A 22,728-nucleotide genomic window follows, 5' to 3' on the forward strand; every position below is an offset into this window, starting at 1 on the left:
ACCTACTGTGTACAGTTATATCTGATTTTTTTCAAATCCACAGGACAAGAATTTAATAGGGATTTCTTTTGAATGAACCTTAGAGTCAGAATTAAATGGATAAATAATGAGGTCATCTGTTGGAAAGAGTTCTTTTAAATCCACTTGGGTATTGTATTTCTTTACTTCAAACTAAAGTTAAAAATTAAAGCAGAAGCATACTATTTGCCATTACTAAAAACCATATCCAGGTACAAATTAGTCTGCAAGTTCTTGTTAATTAATAAGCAAGTGACCCGTTCCCCCCTCCCCTTTTACTTAACCATTAGAGAACCGCACAACCTTTGAAGCTAATGAAATGTGGGGCAGTAAAAAGTATAAAAACCAGACTGTTAGCAGTTAGAAAATTCATAAACATTCATTTATTCAGGAAATACAATTACTAGTATCCTTGATATTTCAATGATCTTTCCACATTATAAAATATTCACATGTATTCTCTTAAATCCACACCAAGTCATGCTGACATTCTTTTCAGTTAGGTCATAACCATTTCTTCTATTAAATGCTATAATATCCATTTTAATTGTAAACAAAGTACTTGAGCCAAATTACTTAAGTACTTGAACAAAATGACTTAAAAATTTAGAGGAGGACAATGATTAAAAAAAAAAACAAAAAACACATCTCTGAATCATCAAACCCCAAGAACTAGGCACTATAATCTGATATTATACGAATGGATAACGTGGCCATTTAAGACAGCACACAATTCTCAATGACAGTACTTCTCATCTGCACTTTTAAACATGCTTTCTCAAATAATAAACATCTACTTTTGTAAGTTTTAAAGGTGAAGAGAGCGGAAAGATGACAGACATTTAACATTTAAACTCCTGACAGATTATATCTTAAAAAACAATAATAAAGGTAGATTGCAATTACTTCCCAGATAAGGAATGCCAAGTACCTTTTATTCCTAAAGAAATTACTAAGAAATATAAGCAATCATTAAGTAGTTGCAAACTGAATTATTCTGATACTTCCAAACCAAGTCCAGTGTGATTAGAGCATTTTTAAAGGGGGAAAACTAGTGACCTTCAACTTCAGGTGTCCATTAGAACCACTTAGAAAACTTTTAAAAATTTTAAGTGCCTACCCTCACCCTGGAGACTATGATTTAGTTGGTGAGGGATGGGACCCAGGAATCAATATTGTTTTAAAACTCAGCAGAGTGTTCTAATGTTTAACTAAGGTTGAGAACCAAAGAGTCACTCCATTTTGAAATACCATGAAAATAAATGGAAACTGGGGAAGATACTTTATAATTTACAAATCAAACATCTATTATGCACTTAAATGTGCCAACTTGTGTTCATGAACCATACATTTATAAGATAAAAATTCCTTTCATTTCCTCCCTATACTAGACCACTACTGTACATCTTTGTCACTGAATGACTTTTTCTATGGTCAAGATTTAAAATTCTGGGATACACTGAAAACCGTATTAATGAAAACAAACTACTGCTGCTCAGGCTTAATAGTAGCAAGTAAAACTACTGTATTTGGCTCCTTTAAACTATCCTCATTTTAAGAATTATAAATACTTGCCAACCCACACAAAGAACAGATTGTGGATTACTGTGGAACGAAAAAAAAAAAAAACAGCTTACTCAATTTACTAAGTTGCAACACCAAAAGAGATTTAACTTGGCTGAAAGTTCTGAAACAGCTGATATTGAACCAGGAAGCTATAATTTATAATGAAATGCTGACATACCCTTAAAAACTATTCAGCTGTAGCTACACTAAAATAAGATTTCTTCAGGGTTTACTTACCCTGTAATGCAAGAATACAAGCATAACAATAATATTACTGTTTTTTATATGCACTGATACCTCTCTTTAATATATAAACCTCTACAACAAATATCTCTAATAATTTCACAATTAAATTAAGTCCTTAATTCTCCTACACTACTTTGGTCTCAACATTTTAAAAACATCAACTAATTTTGAAAATATACAATTTAACAACACGATCCTATCAATAACAAGCACATTTGGAGGCGGACTAGAGACACATTCAACCATGCAATCCAGTGTTCAATACCTAAATGATAAATAACAATGCTGACTGACTTTTTATTCTGAAAATCATTGAAGACTGGAATAATCTTTTAAGACTAACAGTGCTCACAAACATGCAGGAAAAGGTACACATTTCTATTCTTCCTGAAGGAATGTTACAAAATGCCCACTTTTTACACAGGGTAATTAAGCCAAATTCGTTATATATTTCAATCCATTATCTTCTTTTTAGCATCTGTCACCTAAAATTTTTAAAAACCATACAAATTTTCCTCTAAGTTGTGATGAAAAAGGAACCTCATTTAACTTCAGCCTTTAAAAAGACCTCAGTCACAGTCATATACTAATAGCTGCCTTTCAGTGAAACAGTGACCTCCAGTGGACAAATGAAATAAAGTAACCCCTCAAAATCCCCATCGTTCTGATGACTAAACAAAGGTTGCATTTCTAAACCCAACCATTTCAATATGAATGAGTTCTTATTCATTTTGACAAAGAGTCTGCAGATTCTTAATGTATCACCTCATAATTTCTATACATCTTAAATACATCTTTCTTTCTTCTTTAAAATCAATCATTTAAATTGAGCTAGTAAAACTGTGTAACTCTTGCAGCTAGTTGAGGTGAAAAGAATTGCTTTTTCTTCTTTGCTTCCACTATTGCTCATGAAAACTAAAACTGGCTCATCTCTAGGAACGAAAAGGACCAAAATAAAAGAACTCTATTTAAATAAAAATGAATAGCATTAAACAAATTTGCGAAAGATGGAATTTGAACTTGTTTATGCACTTGTAGTTTAAGATATATTACTGAATATAAATAGAAAGGGATGTAATCCGGGATGCTAACAATCAAATTACATCCTCTTACCTTACTGCTCTAGTATTTTGAAAGAATACATATTTTAGCAATGATTGTTTCAGTGTTTAAAAACTTTTTATAAATCAGTATAAATGAATATTCCTTATGCATTATGTTTAAATAAAAGTAAAAAACTTCCACTGTGCCAAGTTATGATTTACCATTGATTACGGTATTGTGTGTGTGTTCAAAAGTACAAAACGCAGCAGTGATGTTAACACTGACAGTGTAGTGAACTGCTGAGCTGAGACTTGATGTCGAATTTCTTGGAAAACCATAAAGAAATTTTACAGGTAAAAAAAAAACAGAGTAAGCAAAAAAAGGATTGGAGAGCTGTTATTTTTAAATAAGCAGCCAAATGAAGAAAGCTTTTTTTAAAAAAAGATTAAGAATGTCAAAAGTACATTTTAATATTAAAAAAGCATTTTTAAAAATCTATAACAACTTTATGACAAAATCTGCATTTGAAAAATGCCTGTAAAAACAGCGGGACAGAATTGCCCTCATCCCCTTTTACTTTTTCTTGTCGGAAAAAAGCATCTGCATCTCTGGAACCATAAATGATGTTAAAATAGGCATTTATAAAATGGCAAGGAGAATTCATGGAAGTTTTTGTTTGTTTTTTACAATCATTGGCATTGCGGCCATCAGTAGGTCACAAGCAAAACTTCTCTAGCTAAAAGCAAAGTGGAATATAAAGTTGTAAACTGCATTATGTCTGTTGCCTGCGTTTTGCTGATCTCATTTTTTCAAAGCGTGACTCCATTTCTTCTAAGACTTTCGGTGTATATCGTACTACTAGTTTAACCTTCCCTTGAGCTGCTTTCAGCAGTTCTACAGCTTTTTCATGATGTTCTCCTTCAACGCTCTAGGAAAAAAAACACACACATGCAATTATTATCTAGGTTTTGTAAGTAGCTCAAAATGTAAAAATATTTAAAATGCATATAAATAAAATGTTGTTAGATCATTTCAGTACTATAAAACTAAACAAAATCCAGCCTTGTCATTTTAACCAGTGTGAAATCCTCTGCTAAATCATATTCTGCTTATAGTCTAGGTACTGGTTTATAAGTTCCGAATATCAGCACATCAATCTACCAGCCCTGTTATTTCACTAAGTCAGAAGTAAATCAAGCAATTACCATTCTAGGAGACTAAAATGAGGGTAGATTTCTACTTTAATGTATTGCCTTAACTACTAAAGAGCTTAATTACTTCATAAAAACCATACTAAACATTGCTAATTTACACTGGAAAGAAACAAAAAACACTTTTAAGTTCTTTAAAAAAGACAATACTGCCTGGGATTCACCCAGGGGATTTCTAAACTACAAAGTTTCTTTGGTCCCCCCCTCCCCCTTCGCCCCAGTCAACATCTTGTTTCTATAACTTGAATACACCCCCAAGTGGTCACAACACATTACTATGAACAGAAATAAAATGCATCCTTACCACTCCATTAACAGAAAGGAGCTGATCTCCTCGTTTGAGGCCCCCATGTCTATCAGCAATTCCACCTGGAATTATTCGAGATATATAGATTGGAGAGTTTTGTTCTTTGCCTCCCATAATATTGAATCCAAGGCCCTCTTCTGTTTTTGGCAGCTCAACAACTCGAGGATGAGAATGTCCTTCACTGGCAGCAAATGCAGCGACAGTAGCCTGTAAGAAAATCTTACATACTTAAAAATATGAGCTTTTTTACTTCACTTCTTCTTGTCTCTTTTAAAAACTACTTTTTTTGTGCTTTAGGTGAAAGTTTACAAAGCAAATTAGTTTCTCATGAAACAATTAATACACATATTGTTTGGTGACATTGGCTGCCAACCCCACGTGCCAACACTCTCCCCTTCTCAACCTCGGGTTCTCCATTTCCATCCATCCAGCTTTCCCGTCCCCTTTTGCCTTCTGGTCCATTTAGTCTCGTATACAGATGGCACCGGGACTGGGTTTTACAGGGTTGAACTACATGTGTTATTGTTTGTTTTATAGTCCTGCCTAATCTTTGGCTGAACGGTAAACCTCAGGAGTGACTTCAGTACCGAGCTAAGAGAGTGTCCAGGGGACAAACTCTTGGGATTTCTCTAGTCTCTGTCAGACCAATAAGTCTGGTCCTTCTTTGTTAGTTTGAATTTTGTTCTACGTTTTTCTCCTGCTCTGTCTGGGACCCTCTACTGTGATCCCTGTTAGAGCAGTTGGTGGTGGTAGCTGGGCGCCATCTAGTTATGCTGGACTCAATCTGGTGGAGGCTGTGGTAGTTGTGGTCCATTAGTCCTTTGGACTAATTTTCCCTTCTGTCTTTGGTTTTCTTCAGTCTCCCTTGCTCCAGACGGGATGGGACCAGCAGATTTCTCTTAGATAGCCACTCACAAGCTTTTAAGACACTACTCACCAAAGTAGGATGTAGAACATTTTCTTTATAAATCATGTTATGCAAATTGAGGGAGATATCCCGAGACGGAAACCCTGGTGGTGTAGTGCTTAAGTGCTACGGCTGCTAACCAAAAGGTTGGCAGTTCGAATCTGCCAGGCGCTACTTGGAAATTCTAAGGGGCAGTTCTACTCTGTCCCATAGGGTCGCTATGAGTCAGAATCAACTTGACAGCAGTGGGTTTGTTTTGGGGTTTGTATCCCCCGAGATCATGGTCCCCAGTCCTCCGCCCAGTAACTCGGCCCCTCGGTGAGTTAGGATGTGTCTATGAATCTTCTGACTTTGCCTTGGTCAAGTTGTGCTGACCTCCCCAGTATTGTGTATTGTCTCAACCTTCACCAAAGTTACCACTTACCTATTGTCTAGTTAAGTGTTTTTTCCTCCCTACCCCTCCCCTCCCTCATAACTATCAAAGATTGTTTTTCTGTGTATAAACCTTTTCACGAGTTTTTACAGTAGTGATTTCGTATTTCTCCTTTTGTGATTAACTTATTTCACTCAGCATAATACCCTCCAGATTTATCTATGTTGTGAGATGTTTGCAGATTCATCACTGTGTAGTATTCCATTGTGTGTATTCACCAAAATTGCTTATCTATTCATCTGCTGATGAACACTTAGGTTGTTTCCATCTTTTTATTATTGTGACCGGTACTGCAATGAGCATGAGTGTGCACATGTCTATTCGTGTGACAGCTCTTATTTCTCTAGAATATATTCCTAAGAGTAGGATTTTTAGATTGTATGGTATTTTGATTTCTAGCTTTTAAAGGAAGCACCGTATTGTTTTCCAAGATGGTGGTACCATATCTCATTCCCACCAGCAGTAAGAATTCCAGTCTTCCCACGGCCTCTCCAACATTTGTTATTTTCTGTTTTTTTCGATTTGTGCCAGTAATGTCAGGGTGAGATGGTTATCTCACTGTACTTTTGATTTGCATTTCTCTAATGGCTAGTGACTGAGAGCATTTCCTCATGAGTCTGTTAACTGCCTGAATGTCTTCTTTGGTGAAGTGTCTGTTCATAGTCTTTGTTCATTTTTTAATTGGGTTATTTGTCTTTTTGTTGTAGAAGTGTTGGATTTTCCTATAGACTAAAAACTACTTTTGAGGCACATGTTTCTGAAGTTTGAATGTTGACAAATTTTTTTCAGAGATGACTGGAAAGAATACCCTGGGATTATGTAGAAAGTGTTAAGATATTTCAGGTCACTCCTGGCCCATCCAGTGCCTTGAAGTGCTGTGCAGTCCTGTGTGCACAGCACCTGGCAAACAGGCTTGGTGGGCAGACGAACACTGTACACATCCTAACCCCTACTCTGTAGGTGTAATCCTATTTGGAAATAGGGTTCTGTATTATGTTAATGAGGCCATACCTTTGTAGGCTATGTCCTACAACTAATCACTTCTGACTCATAAAAAAGCAGATTAAACAGGCACATGCACACACTGGGAAAGATGGATACTAAGTAAGGAACACCAAGGAACACCCGAGACTACCAACAAGGAAGGAATCAACAAGGCCACGACCTGGATTTGGACTTTCAGCCTCCAGAACCATGAGAAAATAAATTCCTGTTCTCACAGCCACCTAACTGTGGTACTTCTGTTAACAGCAGCACCGGCTAACTAAGACACTAAACCGAAACCAACCAAACATGCTGCCATGGAGTCAATGCTGACTCATAGCAACCCTACAGGACAGAGCAGAACTGCCCCATACAGTTTCCAAGGAGCTGCTGGTAGGTTTGAACTGCTGACCTTTTGGTTAGCAGCCATAGCTCTTAACCATTGTGCTGCCAGGGCTCCAGCTAAGACATTATTAATGAAAAATCATTTATTAATATTAATTCTAGTGTAAGTCACCTTCTGCTGGTAATTTACCCTAATGGAGTCTAATGAACATAGAGGTCAATACCTGAATTATATGAGGAAAACACTGGTGTAGAAAAGCACATAAAACCTGCCATGTGCAGCTCTGAACAGGTCATCCATACAGACATTATACTGTATCTGCAGAGCTAAAGCAGACAGCAAAGGCTGTGGAGAAAGTGCCCTAGCCCCATCATTTACTAATTTTGTAGTTTGAGACATGCAACCCAATCTTGCTTGCCATAGTTGTCCTCATCAATAAAATAAAAGTAATAATTTATACCTCAGAATTTTGATTAAAATTTGCATAATTCCAGGTATAACAATTATGTAGTGTATATGTATGTTATCATTTGTGTGCAAGTTCATTTTTAATGCACTATCTAAACTTCAGAAAATATCCTATAGGAATCTAATTTAAAAATCTCCTGCTTATCTTAGCACTTGAGAAGTTCAGTACAGTTTGAAAGACACTGTGTTAGTTTTCAAAATAAGCCTATTATAAATCTAATAATCGCATTTATATGTTTTAAGTCTCTAATTTATAAAGAATTCTCTCACTTTTGGTAAATGAAAAAAATTTACCTTTGCAGTCGCATTAGCTCTCACTTCAGGACTGCTACTGATGTCCACAGTCTCATAGACGTGTTCGTATACCTGTAAAAAACGTTAGCACCACAATTTTAAATTCCAGAAAATACCACATTTGAGGTCTTTTTGGGGTTAACGAATGTTAAAATTTTAGCAAAGTTACACATCTTTGTAAAGGGTTTTTTTAGAAACCCAAAAAACAAGCAGGGTAAATTCTAATGTTTTTCTAAAGATTATTTCCTTACAAAATTGTGAACCCGAATTTCAGGGTATTATCTTACCTAATCTGCTCAAGTTTTTAGTAAATTTTAATCTGGTTTACTCACCTCTCTTACGGCATTGCAGAACTCACTTTGCAGAACTCTTTGTAATGCCTGAAGTTTCTGTGGTGGTACCTCGCCACTCCTTTGTAGTTTTTCCAACAATTCAATTGCTCTACAAATATCTATAAAGTTAAGCAGACACACATTAATAGATCAATTTCTCTGGGGAGTCTCTACATGACTATGTAACAGTGAAGTTATCAGGATTCACTCCTTGAGGAGTAACTAGAAATACGTAGAAGATGGACAAAAAACTGTCAGAGTGTGAGCGTGCATATGTGTATAAGTGTGTGTGCATGGAGGGTAGGAAAGCAAAAACTAAGAAGAATGATAAATCTTACAGTACATTAGGAAGATAGACTGGTGTCATGTTGTTGTTGTTAGATGCCATCAAGTCAGTTTCAACTCATCGTGGCCCTATGTACAAAAGAACAGAACTGCCCAGTCCTGCACCTTCCTCAAATCATTGCTATGTTTGAGGCCACTGTTGTAGCCACTGTGTCATCCATTTTGTTGAGGGTCTTCCTCTTTTCCGCTGACTCTACTTCACCCAAGCATGATGTCCTTCTCCAGGGACTGGCTGCCCCTGATAAGACGTCCAAAGTACATGAGACAAAGCCTCACCATCCTTGCTTCTAAGGAGGATTCTGGCTGTACTTCTTCCAAGATAGATTTGTTCATTCTTCTGGCAGTCCACAGTATACTCAATATTCCTGTCCAACACCATAATTCAAAGGCGTCAATTCTTTGGTCTTCCTTATTCACTGTCCAGCTTTTGCATGCATACAAGGCCACTGAAAATACCATGGCGTGGTCAGGCGTACCTTAGTCCTCAAGGTGCTATCTTTCAACATTAAAGAAGTCTTTTGCAGTAGATTTGCCCAACGCAGTAAGTCATTTGATTTCCTGACTACTGCTTCCACGGGCATTGATTATAGATCCAAGTAAAATGAAATCCTTGGCAACTTCAATATTTTCTCCGTTTATCATGATGTTGCTTACTGGTCCAGTTGTGAAGACTGCATACAAATTAAGTAAGCATGGTGAAAGGATACAACCCTGACTCACACCTTTCCTGATTTTAAATCATGCAGTAGCCCCTCCTCATGTCTAAACAACTGCCTCTTGGACTTTGTGTCCAGGTTCTGCACGAGCACAATTAAGTGTTCTGGAATTCCCATACTTCACAATCTTATCCATAATTTGTTATGATCCACACAGTTAAATGCTTTTGCACAGTCAATATAACACAGGTAAACACCTTTCTAGTATTCTCTGCTTTTAACCAAGATCCGACATCAGCAATGATGCTGCTCGTTCCCGTCCTCTTCTAAATTCTGTTTGAATTTCTTGCAGATCCCTCTCGATGTGCTGGCATAACCATTTTTGAAGTTATCTCTAGCAAAATTAAACTTGTGTGTGATGTTGATGGTAATGTTCAATAATTTCCATTCTACTGGATCACCTTTCTTTGGAATGGGCATAAATATGGATCACTTCCAGTTGGGTGGTCTTCCAGATTTCTTGGCATAGAGCAGTAAGCACTTCCAGCATTGCATCCGTTTATTGAAACATCTCAATTGGTATTCCGTCAATTCCTGGAGCCTTGTTTTTCACCAGTGCCTTCGGTGCAGCTTGGAATTCTTCCTTCAGCACCATCGGTTCTTGATCATATGCTACCTCCTGAAATGGCTGAACGTCAACCAGTTGTTTTTAGTACAGTGACTGTGTGTTCCTGCTATCTTCTCTTGATGCTTCCTGCATCGTTCAATATTTTGCCCTTCAAATGCATACAAGTATAAAATTTGGAAAATAACATCTTTGACAGACACAGAAAAATTGAAAACAAAACACTACAGATGTCCAGGAAAGAACTAATATTGAAATGTGATAGACAACACAAACAATGTACTGCTTCAGAAAAGGTGACAGTATTATGAGAAACTTTGTTGTCATAAAAATTTATCTAATTATCATTATTAGTAACCAAAGCACTGAACAGTACAAAACACTGTGTGCTGGTGAAATCACTGTTCTTTTCTCAAAGGAAAACAGATACATATATAGATATAAACTGTCTGTGGCAGAGACATATTTGAAACAATAGTATAAATGAATAAAACTAACTGGTCTATTTTCAAATTTGGATCATTAACATGGTGTTTTAATCAAAACAAGATTAATTCAATACACATGCTTACAAAATAGAAAAATAAAAACAATTAATTTTGTCAATCCAGCTCCAAAAATAGCTTGGACAAGTTATTTAACCTCCCTCTCAGTTAAGGAGCCCTGGTGGCAAAGTGGTTAAAGGGATCAACTGCAAACTGAAAGGGAGGTAGTTCAAACCTACCAGGTGCTCCATGGGAGAAAGATGTGGCAGTCTGCTTCCATAAAGATGACAGCTTGGGAACCCTATGGGTCAGTTCTACTCTGTCCTACAGGGTCACTATGAGTTGGAATCAACTCCACGGCAATGGTTTTCTTATGTCTCAGCTGCCAACACCGTAAAATGGAAATAATGCTATCTTCCTCATAAATTACTTGACAACAGAACCAAACAATATATGGAACAGGGCCTGGCATATCACAAGCATAAGTATTATACTGGCATCAATTAATCATAAGAAATAATAAGGAGTTATATATATTTATAAAAATATATTTAGCATGTTAGGCAATTCTCAATGGGAAGTGTGAGGATAAGTGTTCAAATACGTTTTCTGAATTATGAAATTTTATAAGTTTCAGAGTCATGTTATAATAGTGTTAATGATTATCTCTACTTTATTTATTTTTTCTTGTTTTTTTTACTCCAGGGGGCTATAATACCTATTATTCTACTATTACCGTATCTCTTTTTGACTTAAAAAAAGGAAGTTCTGAATGTCATATTATACTGAAGGACTAGAAAAATTTTTTTATGGAATTATACAGCCTTTATGTTTACAGATGGAAAACTAGGAATAAACGTAAAGAAGAAAGAAGTAGATTTTTCAATTTCAGGTAATAAAAACGTTGCTGTTGTTAGGTGCTGTCAAGTTGGCTCTGACTCTTGGCAATCTTATATATACAGAACAAAAGGTTGCCCAGTCCTGTGCCATCTTCACGATTGTTGGTAAATAAAAGCTGAAAACGACGTTAATCAATCGCAATGGAAACAAACAAATCTCCACTATGATTTCCCACCACCAGGATGGCTGATGAACAGGACTGATGGTTCATCAATTATTTTGGTTTATAAAGTTAAGATACATAAGCCATATAAAAATTTCCAATTAACAAAAAATTTGCAAAAGTAAAATATTCTTTACACTGTACCTAATACGTGATTAAATGCGTTCCAATGAATCACGTTTGGATGATTCAGAAGGCACTCAGGATCTTGATCAGGCATATCAATGTGACACTGTAAAATGCATTGAACTGTTTGACAATAAAGTCTGTTAAGAATTCTAAAGAATCAGAATTGATGTTAATCTGACTGTCTTATGCTGCTAAATGGTTACCACCAGTAATGCATACTATTAATTAGAAACTGAAGAAGGGGGACCTGGGGTGGGGGGAAGGCCATAACTACCAAAACTAAATAAATGTCAAATGTGAAGTTCCCTATTATTGTGTGCTGCATGCAGTTAAAAATACAAAAGACCGCCAACATGTCAGAATCCTACAACTAGCTTTCAAAGAAAAACACCTACTCCTGTTAACACCAAACAAATTTGTTCCCAGCTACAAAGCACAGTGCCACTGTACTCAGGAGGAAGACGTCACAGTCTTAGGCCTAAGTTAGCAAATCTTCCCAGAGTAGCTACTCCTCTGTCAAAAATAATGCTTTAATAGCCTGGTGGGCTGCAGAGAAACAATTTCACTTAAAAAGAGGCTTCCCAACTGAAAACCATAAGGAACAAACTAACAATGTTAAGCATGCATTTGTTTGTGTGACGGTATGATGAAAAAGGTTTCTGTAAGTACAATAATTCTGAAAATGTATTCCCTTCTTAGAGAAGTTACTTAGCATGCAGACTGTAACTGCAAGATGTTAATATCTGCAAGATAATTTCAATCTACATTGTCATTAACCTGGTGCTATCCAGCCAATTTAGACTCCTGGACCTACACCATGTGTAAGAGAGTAATACTGCTCCTAATGGGTTTTCCTGGCTGTAATCTTTACAGAAGCAGATCACCACGTCTTTACTCTGCATTGCCAGTGGGTGGGTTCCAGCCTACAGCCTTCAGGTTAGTCCAATGCAACCCGTGTGGGCCACCCAGGGACCTACTTTGTTTACTACTGGTACTCAAATTGTTCATTCTGTACTCCTTAAGTCTCATCGATGACTTCTGACACTGCTATGTCAAACGCGTACTTTGAAATTGTTTGAAATAAAGGATTTGGGGAGGAAAGAGTGGAATGCTGAAAATCTGTAGCAGGACACTGGTAGGAGCACAGTCAAGGATTTTCAACAAGCTTTCTCTAACTACTCAGCAGAACAGGTTTTATTCTTCTTGGCATCTTTCCTAAAAGGCAAGTAACCAACTGCAGCTAGCAACTGTAGGGTTTGTACAAAACGAACGAGATTGCAATCCCAATTACTTACCATCCACCACTATTCCGCCTAGGTAACCAAGTTACGCAACTCCCTTTCCAAGACTAAGTCAGTAAAACACCTACACCACCCCTGGGAGGGGCACTAAAGGCAGGAAATACCCCGCCCCAAATACAAGTGAAGTGGTGAAAGTAACGACAGAATTTTTCCGTGTAAATAAATGGGGTTCTGTGGGAATGTACTTTGCGTCTGAAAAGCGTGCGATATGTAAGTGAAGGCGAAGACACTGGGTTTATGCACGAATATATAGAGGCACTGCGTGAGGGCTACATAACGAAAGCTCTAAGTGGTGTGTGATGTTTCCTTCTCCGGTTTACGTGTCTCTGAATGCCACGTCTGCTATGTGCAACCAGACAGCGAGTGTGTGTTTGCGAACGCAGGAATCATGTTGTGTGTGACTGTGCTGTGCTTCGGGACAGTTCGTGAGAGCAAAGGCGGGGTCTGGGTATCAATCAAGAGACCGCAAGCGCCCTCCCCGGGGTCGGGCGCAGCGACTTCGGTGGTCGCCGGAGCCAGCGCAAGAGACGCCTAGTTCCGGGTGTCGGAGCCTGGGTCTCCCCTCCTCCCCTCCGGCGACCCGGCACACTGCCACCCCCTCCGCCCATCCCGATCCGGCCTTGGCAGCACTCACCCCTCTCCAGCCGCACAGGTTCCCCTAGCGCCGCCATCTTCTCCCTTTGCCTGCAGACCCACAGGAAATGACGACAGAGGGGCATCTGTGTTGGGCGGGGCTTCGCCCGGAGGACGAGGGCCGGCTAGTATCGCGAGAGCGGGAGGTGCGGGTGAGGGTGCCGGTCCGCTGTGCAGTGGGGTTACGCCTTGGCCTCTCTGTCAGGAGTCTGGAAATTCTGGAGTGCCTTGACCTCCCGAGATTTACCAAAGCTTCTTTCCAGACACTTAGTCCTTGCCTCGGGGTTCAAGCTTTATCCTACTCTATTGGAATTCTTGGCCCCGCGTAAAAGAGTCAGGAAGCCTGGACTTCTAGTCCTTGCGTGACAATTAGCGGCTTCGTGACCCTGTACAGTTCACCCTCGCATTCCCCGAATCCCTTCTGTGGAACTGGGGTATTATCCCCAAGCTCCGTTCCATTCTTAATCTCTGGGAGTACGTGGCCATTAGGCGTGTAAATGAGATGTTGAAAATAAACTGCCTACGCATAGCACTTTCTCCTTTTGTGGCAGTTCTTTAATTTTAAAAATTCAACGGTTGAATCTTCCCTACAAATCTGTTTGAGAGTAAGGGTGGAAATGTGCGTTTAGTAAAAACAGCGTGAAACAATCTGGGTGAGGCAGAGAGCAAGGCATTTCAGTACACCCTAAAGTAATAATTTTAAAAAGCTAATCCAAAATCTCATATAAATGAAATTTTATAAAGCGAATAATATTCTCGATGCGTTACGGATTCCTAGGACCACTGAGAAGTTCCTGAATCAAGAAAAAAATAGGTTTCTAATTTCAGTTTAGATTCCACTAACATTTACCCAAGCCCTAGGCTGTGTTGACCTTGAGTTAGATGCTTTCATGTACAAGTTTTAAACATTTCATGACAGGATTACTTTAACATCTCCTGGTTGCCCTGGGTCTAACCCTCTCCATTCAGCTATTGTATTTTCTTCTCCTAATCCATCATGAATGTCACCACTACTTTTCTTTTTTTTACTTTGAACAGTGGTTTCATCACCACAGGTGTCTGTTCAGAAACTTTCAATGTTTTTTTCCCTATTTCCTATTGCTGAAACCTAGCATATTCTGACCCTAACTCATCCAACTCACCTTTTTTCTCGTTACCCCCCCAAGAGCAGCCACCACTCCATTTGAGGTAGTATATTCAAAACCATGTTTATTCCTGCTTCCAGTTTTCACTCCTGTTGTTCTTGCCTGGATTTCCCTTCTTTATCTCACCTGATTCTCTGAACTGTGTCCACCCTTAAGTTGAACCCTTTCTTCAGCTCCGTGCCAAATAAATACCACTTCTACTAAGCCTTCCCTTTTTCCATACTGTTCTTCTTTGAAGGAGCCCTGGTGATGCAGTGGGTAAAGCCGTCGACTGCTGACAGAAGGGTTGGTTAGAAACCACCAGTGGCTCTGAGGGAGACGTATGTGGCAGTGTGCTTCTGTGTAAGGATTCACAGCCTTGAAAACCTTGTGGAGTTGCTCTGTGTTGGAATTGGCTCTACCACAATGGGTTTTTTTTTTCCCCCCTCCCTTCTTTGGTCTTTCATGGCCCTTAAAAACCCTGAGGTGGTATTCATGTGCTTATCTCTTATTCAGTGTTGTCATTTGTTCTATAACAAATGTATTCAGTAAGTGTTTATTAAATGTTTAATATCTACCAGGTGCCTTGCTAGGCACTAGGAAGACAAATGCAGACATTGCTCTTATACTGTCTGGGTCCATTTCCTAACAGTTGTATGAAATTTCAGCATTCCTGGGATAAACTCAATTTGTCATGATGTATTATCATTTTATATACTGCTGGGCTTGATTTCCTAAATTTTAAAGGAATTTTTACATCTACATTCATGAGGAATATCAATCTGATTCTTTCTTAGCATGTCTTTGTCCGGTTTTCGTATCAGGATAAGGGTAGACTCATAGAATGAGTTGGCAGGTATTTCTTCCTCTTCAGTTTCTTAGAGGTGGTTGTGTAGAATTAATATTATTTATGTCCTAAAGGGTTTGACAGAACTCACCAACATAGTCATCTGAGCCTAGATTTGCATATATATATATATATGTGTGTGCCCATGGGAAGGTTTTTAACCACAAATCCAATTTTTAAAATACATAGGGATATTTAAAGAGCATATTCTTGAATGAGCTTTGGTAGTAGGTATCTTTCAAGAAATGTGTCCATTTTATCTAAGCTTTATTGAATTTATTGACAAAGTTGTTAATAATATTCTTATTATTTTTATTTAGTCTTCCCTCTCTTTTTTCTAAACCATTCTAGATAGAGTATATCAATTTTATTGATTTTCTCTATGAGCCAGAACTGGTTTTCTCTATTTTTTTTTTTATTGTTGTTCTTATATTTATTGTTTCCTTCATTCTGCTTAGAGTTTAATTTGCTCTTCTTTTTTCTGACTTCTTAATGTGCAAGCTGAGTTCTTTGATTTGAGCTTTTCTCCTTTTCTAATACAGGGATTTAAAACTATAAATGTCCCTCTAAATTTTGCTTTATCTGCATCTCACAAATTTTCATTCTCCTCAAAATACATTCTGGTTTTCTTCTTCCACCCAAGAGTTATTTAGAAGTGTTCATAGTTCCCAAATATATGCGGGTATTTTAAAGATATCTTTTTGTTATTTCTGATTTTTTTCCATTGTGATTAGAGAAAATATTGTATACGATTTGAGTTATTTTAAATATATTGAGACTTGTTGCCTTGCCCAGAATTTGTTCTATTTTGGTAAAGGTTCTGTGTGTACTTAAAAGGAACTAAAGTCTGCTGTTGGGTAGAATGGTCTATAAACGTCAATTAGGTCAAGGCCGACGGTGCTGTTTAAATATTTTATATCCTTACTGTGTTCTATCTACTTTTTCTATCAAATATTGAGAGAGAAGTGTTGAAATCTCTGACTCAAATTGTGGATTTGCCTATTTCTTTTTGCAGTTTTGTTATTTCTTGCTTCATGCATGTTGAAGCTCTGATATTAGTGCATACATATTTATTTCCTCTTATTAAGTTGACTTCTTTATCATATGCTTTTATTTCTTTATCCATGGTAATATTGTTTGCTCTGAAATCTGCTATGAAATAGAGCCACTTGAGCTTTCGATTAGTATTACTGTTGTATGTCATTTTTCATTCTCTTACTTTTAATGTATTTTTGTGTTTATATATTGTGTTTTTATTTAAAGTATTTATATGTAAATTATATGCATATAATTGTGTCATGCTTTTTATCAAATCTCACCATCTCTGCCTTATAATTGGCAGAGATTTTAAATGCAAAATCACATTTATATTTAATGTGATTATTGATAAATTTCAGTTTAAAATCTAGCATCTCACTATTTGTTTTCTATTTGTCCTATCTGTTGTTTGCTCATCACCAACAGATGTGCACTGCAAGAAATGTTACAGGAAGTTCTTCAGGCAAAAGGAAAATAATTCCAAAAGGAAATGCTGATCTATAGAAAGGAACAAAACTATGAAATAGATTGTTTAAAACAAAAATTATAACAACTTATTGAGGTTTACCAAAGGAGAAGGGGAAGTAGAAATATACTGTTGTAAGATTCTTATACACGAAATGGTATATTACTTTGAATGTAGACTTGAATAAGTTAAAGCAACTATGAGAGAGAGATAATAAGCCAAAAAAGAGAAAATGGAATCTTAAAAAATAATCAATCCAAAAAAAGATAGAAAAGGTTGATATAATTATTTTTTTAAATACATGCTGTTGTTGTGTGTCACTGAGTTGATTCCGACTCATTGCAAGCCTATGGGGCAGAGTAGAACTCCCCATAGGGTTTCCTAGACTGACATCTTTATGGCCGCATATTGCCAGGTCTTTTCTCCCATGGAGCAGCTGGTGGGTTCTAACAGCTGACCTTTTGGTTAACAGCCAAGCACTTAATCATTGCACCACCAGGGCTCCTTAAAAATACATAATCTATGTTATATCTTATCATGGATAGAAAAAAACTTCATATCCTCTTTTTATAATGGCCCTAGTTCAAAAATAAAAACTAAGGTAGGGCAATTGTGGCTTTTAATCTGGGGTGCCAAAATTTAAAATGATTTTTTAAAATTCCGCAAATTTTAATTGCTTCTCTGACCCACTCTGGCAACAGTAGGGAGCTCTTCTTTGGGTCCCAGCCAGGAATCCAGAGAGAAAGCAGGAGCTAGAGACCCAAGGTCAGGGGCAAGGAGAAGCAGTGTGGCCACCAGCCAGGCCAGAGAGGACCCGTTTGTGAGCTTAGGATACCTCCTCCCCTGGTGAAGTATAGACGGTGTGGCACCATGCATGGTTAACTAAGGGCTCTCCTTTGTAGGGTCTGGGGGCAGAACATCTTCCCTCAGAATGGATAAGGGCATGGCAGGCAATGTATTTGGCCTGTCTAGTATATTACGTATACATTTGGGAAACAACATGTTTCAAATTTGATGAGTAGCAGTTTGATATTACGGGAAAAACACTGGATTAGGTGTCAGGAGCTTTGGTTTCTAATCATGGCTAAGCCACCAAGAGATAGTGTGACCTTGAGAATATCACTTTCACTATATGCTCCAGATCTGTATCCTCATCTGTTGACTAAGATCTGTCTGCATATGAAAATTGTCTATAACCAAACCCATTGTCGTCGAGTAGATTCTGACTCATAGCGACCCTGTAGGACACAGTATAGTACTCCCTTGTAGGTTTTCTGAGGAGCAGCTGGTGGATTCTAACTGCTGATCTTTTGATTAGCAGCCTGAGCTCTTAACCACTTCATCAGCAGGGCTCCTATACATACATATGTATGTATACATGCATATGTAAAAAAAAAAAAAAATAAAATATGTATGTGTATATATATGTGTATCCCAAAAACCCAGTCAATTCTGACTCATAGTGACCCTAGAGGACAGGGTAGAACTGCCCCATAGAGTTTCTAAGGAGCGCCTGGCAGATTCAAACTGCCGACCCTTTGGTTAGCAGCCGTAGCACTTAACCACTACGCCACCAGGGTTTCTTATATGTGTATCCCAGCCCAGTGCCGTTGAGTTGATTCCGACTCATAGCGACCCTACAGGCCAGAGTAGAATTGCCCCATAAACTTTCCAAGGAGCGCCTGGTGGATTTGAACTGCCAACCCTTTGGTTAGCAGCCGTAGCACTTAACCACTATGCCACCAGGGTTTCCTGTATGTGTGTGTATATATATATACATATATATATATATAAAAACCAAACCAACTGCCATCGAGTCAATTCCGACTCATAGCAACCCTATAGGACAGAGTAGAAATGCCCTTGGAGTTTCCAAGGAGCACTTGGTGGATTTGAACTGCTGACCTCTTGGTTAGCAGCTGTAGCACTTGACCACTATGCCACCAGGGTTTCCATATGTATATATATACACATATAAATATATATATACACACACATATGTATATATATAACTTAATGTGTTAATATAAATATATATTTATTTAAATCCAGATTCTCTTGGCCCTCTTGGGCTTAATAAATCAAAATATCTGGGGATAGGCTCTGAGAATACACATTTAAAAAACTTGCCTGTGATTCTGATGCAGCCACCCTGACACAAGGGCCAGTGTTTTGGGGTCTTTTGGACTAGATTATTTCTAGTGTTTTTCTGGCTCAAAATCTGTTTCTCTGTGACACTGAAGAAGCAAATTATTGAGAGAATTATTTCTATTAGAAAAGAATACAGTGATCTTACATGAAGGGCAGCATTTCTAGTGGACTAAAATTTTACACATCATTAATTATTTGATGCATAGGCAAGAAAAACTATTTAGGAGCTCCTTCTGAGAGGGTGAAACACGATTCAATTAACTAACAATCCATTTGTATTCAACTTACAAAATTAAAAAAAAAAAAGAGGCAGCTATTGTAGAAGGAGAGATCTAAAATGTTCCTCCTGTATCATGAAATTCTATAGTATGAGAGTTGGGAGGGACCTGGAGAGCCCATCTCTTTCACTGCATAGAAGGCTGATTGGAGTCCCATGTCTCAACGGAGGCAATTGTGAGCACGAATAGGGCAAAGCTGCTTTTGCTTTTATGCCTCTGACAGGTTATTAAATCGCCAGGCTTCCTAATCAAGAACTGCTCTTCCTGTGGAAGAGCTCCTCTTCACCTCTCGCTTCCTCCTATTACTTCCTGCCTTGAATAAAGAGATACACTCAAACTAGAATAGGAAGTCTGGGTCTAGACAAATCCCAGAGAAAGCAAAATTATGCAAATTTAGCCTTTGTGTAAAAAATGAATGTCCTAAGCAGGCTGCCAGGTTATAGAAGCTTTCTTAACCTGAAACTTTGCAGATATAATGTTCTAAACAGCATCAATAAGACCCAAAATGGAGTGAGGGGGGATAGTTGGGGGTAGGAAGCTGTCTTGAACTAGGAAAGTGGAAAGTAGTACAAGGAAGCAAGAGGTAAACAGTGGAATATTTTACTAGTTTGTTGCCCGTCAAACCATACACAGTGATAAAATTTGCACATTAAATGAACATGCAAATTACTATATAGTATAGATATTTACATAGTACAGTTATTTAGGAAACCCTGGTGGTGCAGTGGTTAAGAGTTCGGCTGCTAACCAAAGGATTGGCAGTTCGAACTCACCAGGTGCTCCTTGCAAACCCTATGGGGTAGTTCTATTCTGTCCTACAGGGTCTGTATGAGTTGGAATCGACTTGACAGCAACGGGTTTATAGATATTTAAAGCAGTTATGTCTTATTATGGAGTAAAATATTATTCTTAAGTAAAGGGAATGATGCAGGCATTTAGCAGTACAATTAAAGTATCAGCTTCTTTCTTGTACCAACAGAATTCCTGTGATATGCCCCTCAGAAATGTAAAATTTTGGATAAAAGACTTGCTTTATTTGAAGTGAATGATATTGTAAAATGTAAAACAGCCTGTGTTTTAAAATGAATTGAATGATATATAGAACTACTTGGTCTGATCAATTTGGGGAACCTCTTTTCAAGACCACATTTAAAGGGAATTTTTCTAGTCACAGATCTCAGATCAGAACACAAAACTTCGTCTTGGGGAACCAGAGATCTAAAGTAAACCCTCCTTTTCCTTGTTATGATGAGTTGCCAAAAGAAAAAAAAGAATCAAACACGCTGCCGTCAAGTCCATTCCAACTCATAGTGACCCTGTAGGACAGAGTAGAATTGGCCCATAGGGTTTCCAAAGCTGCAAATCTTTAAGGAAGCAAACTGCCCATCTTTCTCCCACAGAGCGGCTGATGGGTTCGAACTGCCGACCTTTTGGTTAGCAGCTGAGTGCTTAATCACTGCACCACCGGGGTTCCTTATGATGAGTTGCAGATTATATTAAAATGAAGCTTTAGTTTATTAATGTCACTTGTTTCATCATCACTCTATAGAACATGTAAAGGCACAAACTGATGTATTTTTCTGGCATCTTCCTGACGCACCCTTGCCCTAAATAAATCTGTTTGCCAGGATCTTGTCGCTTAAATTAGCCTCCCCAAACTCTTGATTCTGCCAACACAGGCGACTGTGCCAGTGTTCTCAGCATTTACTGGCACACGAGCTGTTGCCTTTTCCTTGGCTTTCTACATGTACCTGAGGCCATCATCCTTCCTTCACAATACAGTGCTCTGGCTTATGTGTCCCACAGACAGATTTCAGGATTGGTTGGAGTTACTCTGGTTATCTCCAGGGTGTGCATTCTGCACGATGTATTTTCAGCCACACAATATATTGTTCAGAATTTGTCGTGCACATACTTGCAGATTGGCAGAGCCACCTGCCAGAGATGAGAACCTTTTAAGTTGTTGTCAAACGTCATAAAATGTGTTCCATGATTAATTTTGTGGGCACGGATTGGTTTTTGCACAGAGTCCAAAATTTGGGATATGTCACAGTGACTAAATGGCACTGGCATGCTGAATGAATTTGGAATTTGTTTTGTCAAGTGTGGGAGCAGGCACACAGATGGGCTTTGATCCAGTGGCGCTGCTTGGAATTCTCAGTATAGCAATGATGTCAGCTGTCACGTGGAGTGGGTAATAATGCTGCCAAATTATGGAAAAAGCAAGGCTAATAGCAAAGTACACAGACCAAAGAGAAAGGACTTTTGGTAGCCTGGAAACCTTTCATTATTCACTGATTTCTGCTTAAAAATATATAAACATTGTGTCACAGCTGCCACAAATATGAGTAGCAGACATGCAGGCAGAAAAGGACACTTTTAACTGAAAGGGTCCTTTAGGAAGGGCCCATATAATCTAGGAAGTCCTCACCTCACAGAGAAAACCAAGTAAAACAAATGAGTCTTTCTGTTGTGGACTGGGCTATGAAAGAAATCTTTGAGCTGCATGCAAAAGTCTTTCTGCAGTGTCTAATCAAATCCAAATCAAGGCTTTATAAGAAAAGCTTTGTTTACTCAAGGATTAGCAACCATGCTTGGGAATAGAAAAAACAAACATAGAGTTTACAGTGGCAAAAAACTGCAGGAATCCTCACCAAGCATGTACATCAGAGTTCTCTGCAAGGCTTTAGAATATAGTCATGATGCAGCTAAAGCAATGCTTAGAGGGAAATTTGTAGCTTTACATACTTGTATTAAAAAAGAAGAAAGTTTTCAAATCAATAACCTGAGCTTTTATCTTAAGGACCTGGAAAAGGAAGAGCAAATTAAACTCAAAGCAACTAGAAGGAAGGAGATAATAAAGATAAGAGGGGAAACAGAGAGTGAAAAACCATAGAGAAAATCAACAAGATGGAAATTTCGTTCTTTGAAAAGGTCATCAAAGTTGACAAAACTTTAGACAGACCAAGAAAAAATTAGAGAAGATTCAAACGAAGAATGTAAGAAGTAAAAAGAATTATAAAGGAATACTATGAATAACTATATGCCAACAAATTATATAACTTAGATGAAATGAACAAATTTTAGAGGGACACAAACTACCAAAAGTGACATAAGAAGCAACAGAAAATCTGAATAGACCTAAAGTAAAGAGATAGAATTAGTAATCAAAACACTACCCACAAATAAAAAGTCCAGGTCTAGATGGTGTCACTGGTGAATTCTACCAAATATTTTTAAAAGAATTAATAACAATTCTTTACAAACTCTTTGTAAAACCAGAAGAGGACAAAACAATTCCCAACTAGTTCCATGATGCCAGTGTTACAGTATTTTTGCGCAAATAATGCCTGCCCTCTGTGTTTGTTTGCCAGCGGTGCTCCCCTCCCCCCTTGAGGTATTTTCATAGGTGCACTATGCTACTTCTTTTT

At 37.9% G+C, this 22,728-nt stretch overlaps 1 protein-coding gene across 1 annotated transcript; it reads right to left on the minus strand.

Annotated features, from left to right (window-relative positions):
- Positions 1 to 378: 378 nt before the first annotated feature.
- On the minus strand, positions 379 to 13,458 carry LIN7C (lin-7 homolog C, crumbs cell polarity complex component). Its single transcript, XM_049890768.1, has 5 exons — positions 13,395 to 13,458; positions 8,157 to 8,275; positions 7,825 to 7,896; positions 4,390 to 4,599; positions 379 to 3,802 (listed from the first exon to the last, which is right to left on the minus strand). Exons 1-5 carry the CDS (start codon positions 13,429 to 13,431, stop codon positions 3,647 to 3,649), a joined length of 594 nt encoding a protein of 197 aa, XP_049746725.1. The 5' UTR covers positions 13,432 to 13,458; the 3' UTR covers positions 379 to 3,646.
- Positions 13,459 to 22,728: the final 9,270 nt, after the last annotated feature.

This window comes from Elephas maximus, chromosome 7, assembly GCF_024166365.1.
Source record: "Elephas maximus indicus isolate mEleMax1 chromosome 7, mEleMax1 primary haplotype, whole genome shotgun sequence".
NCBI lineage: Eukaryota > Metazoa > Chordata > Mammalia > Proboscidea > Elephantidae > Elephas > Elephas maximus.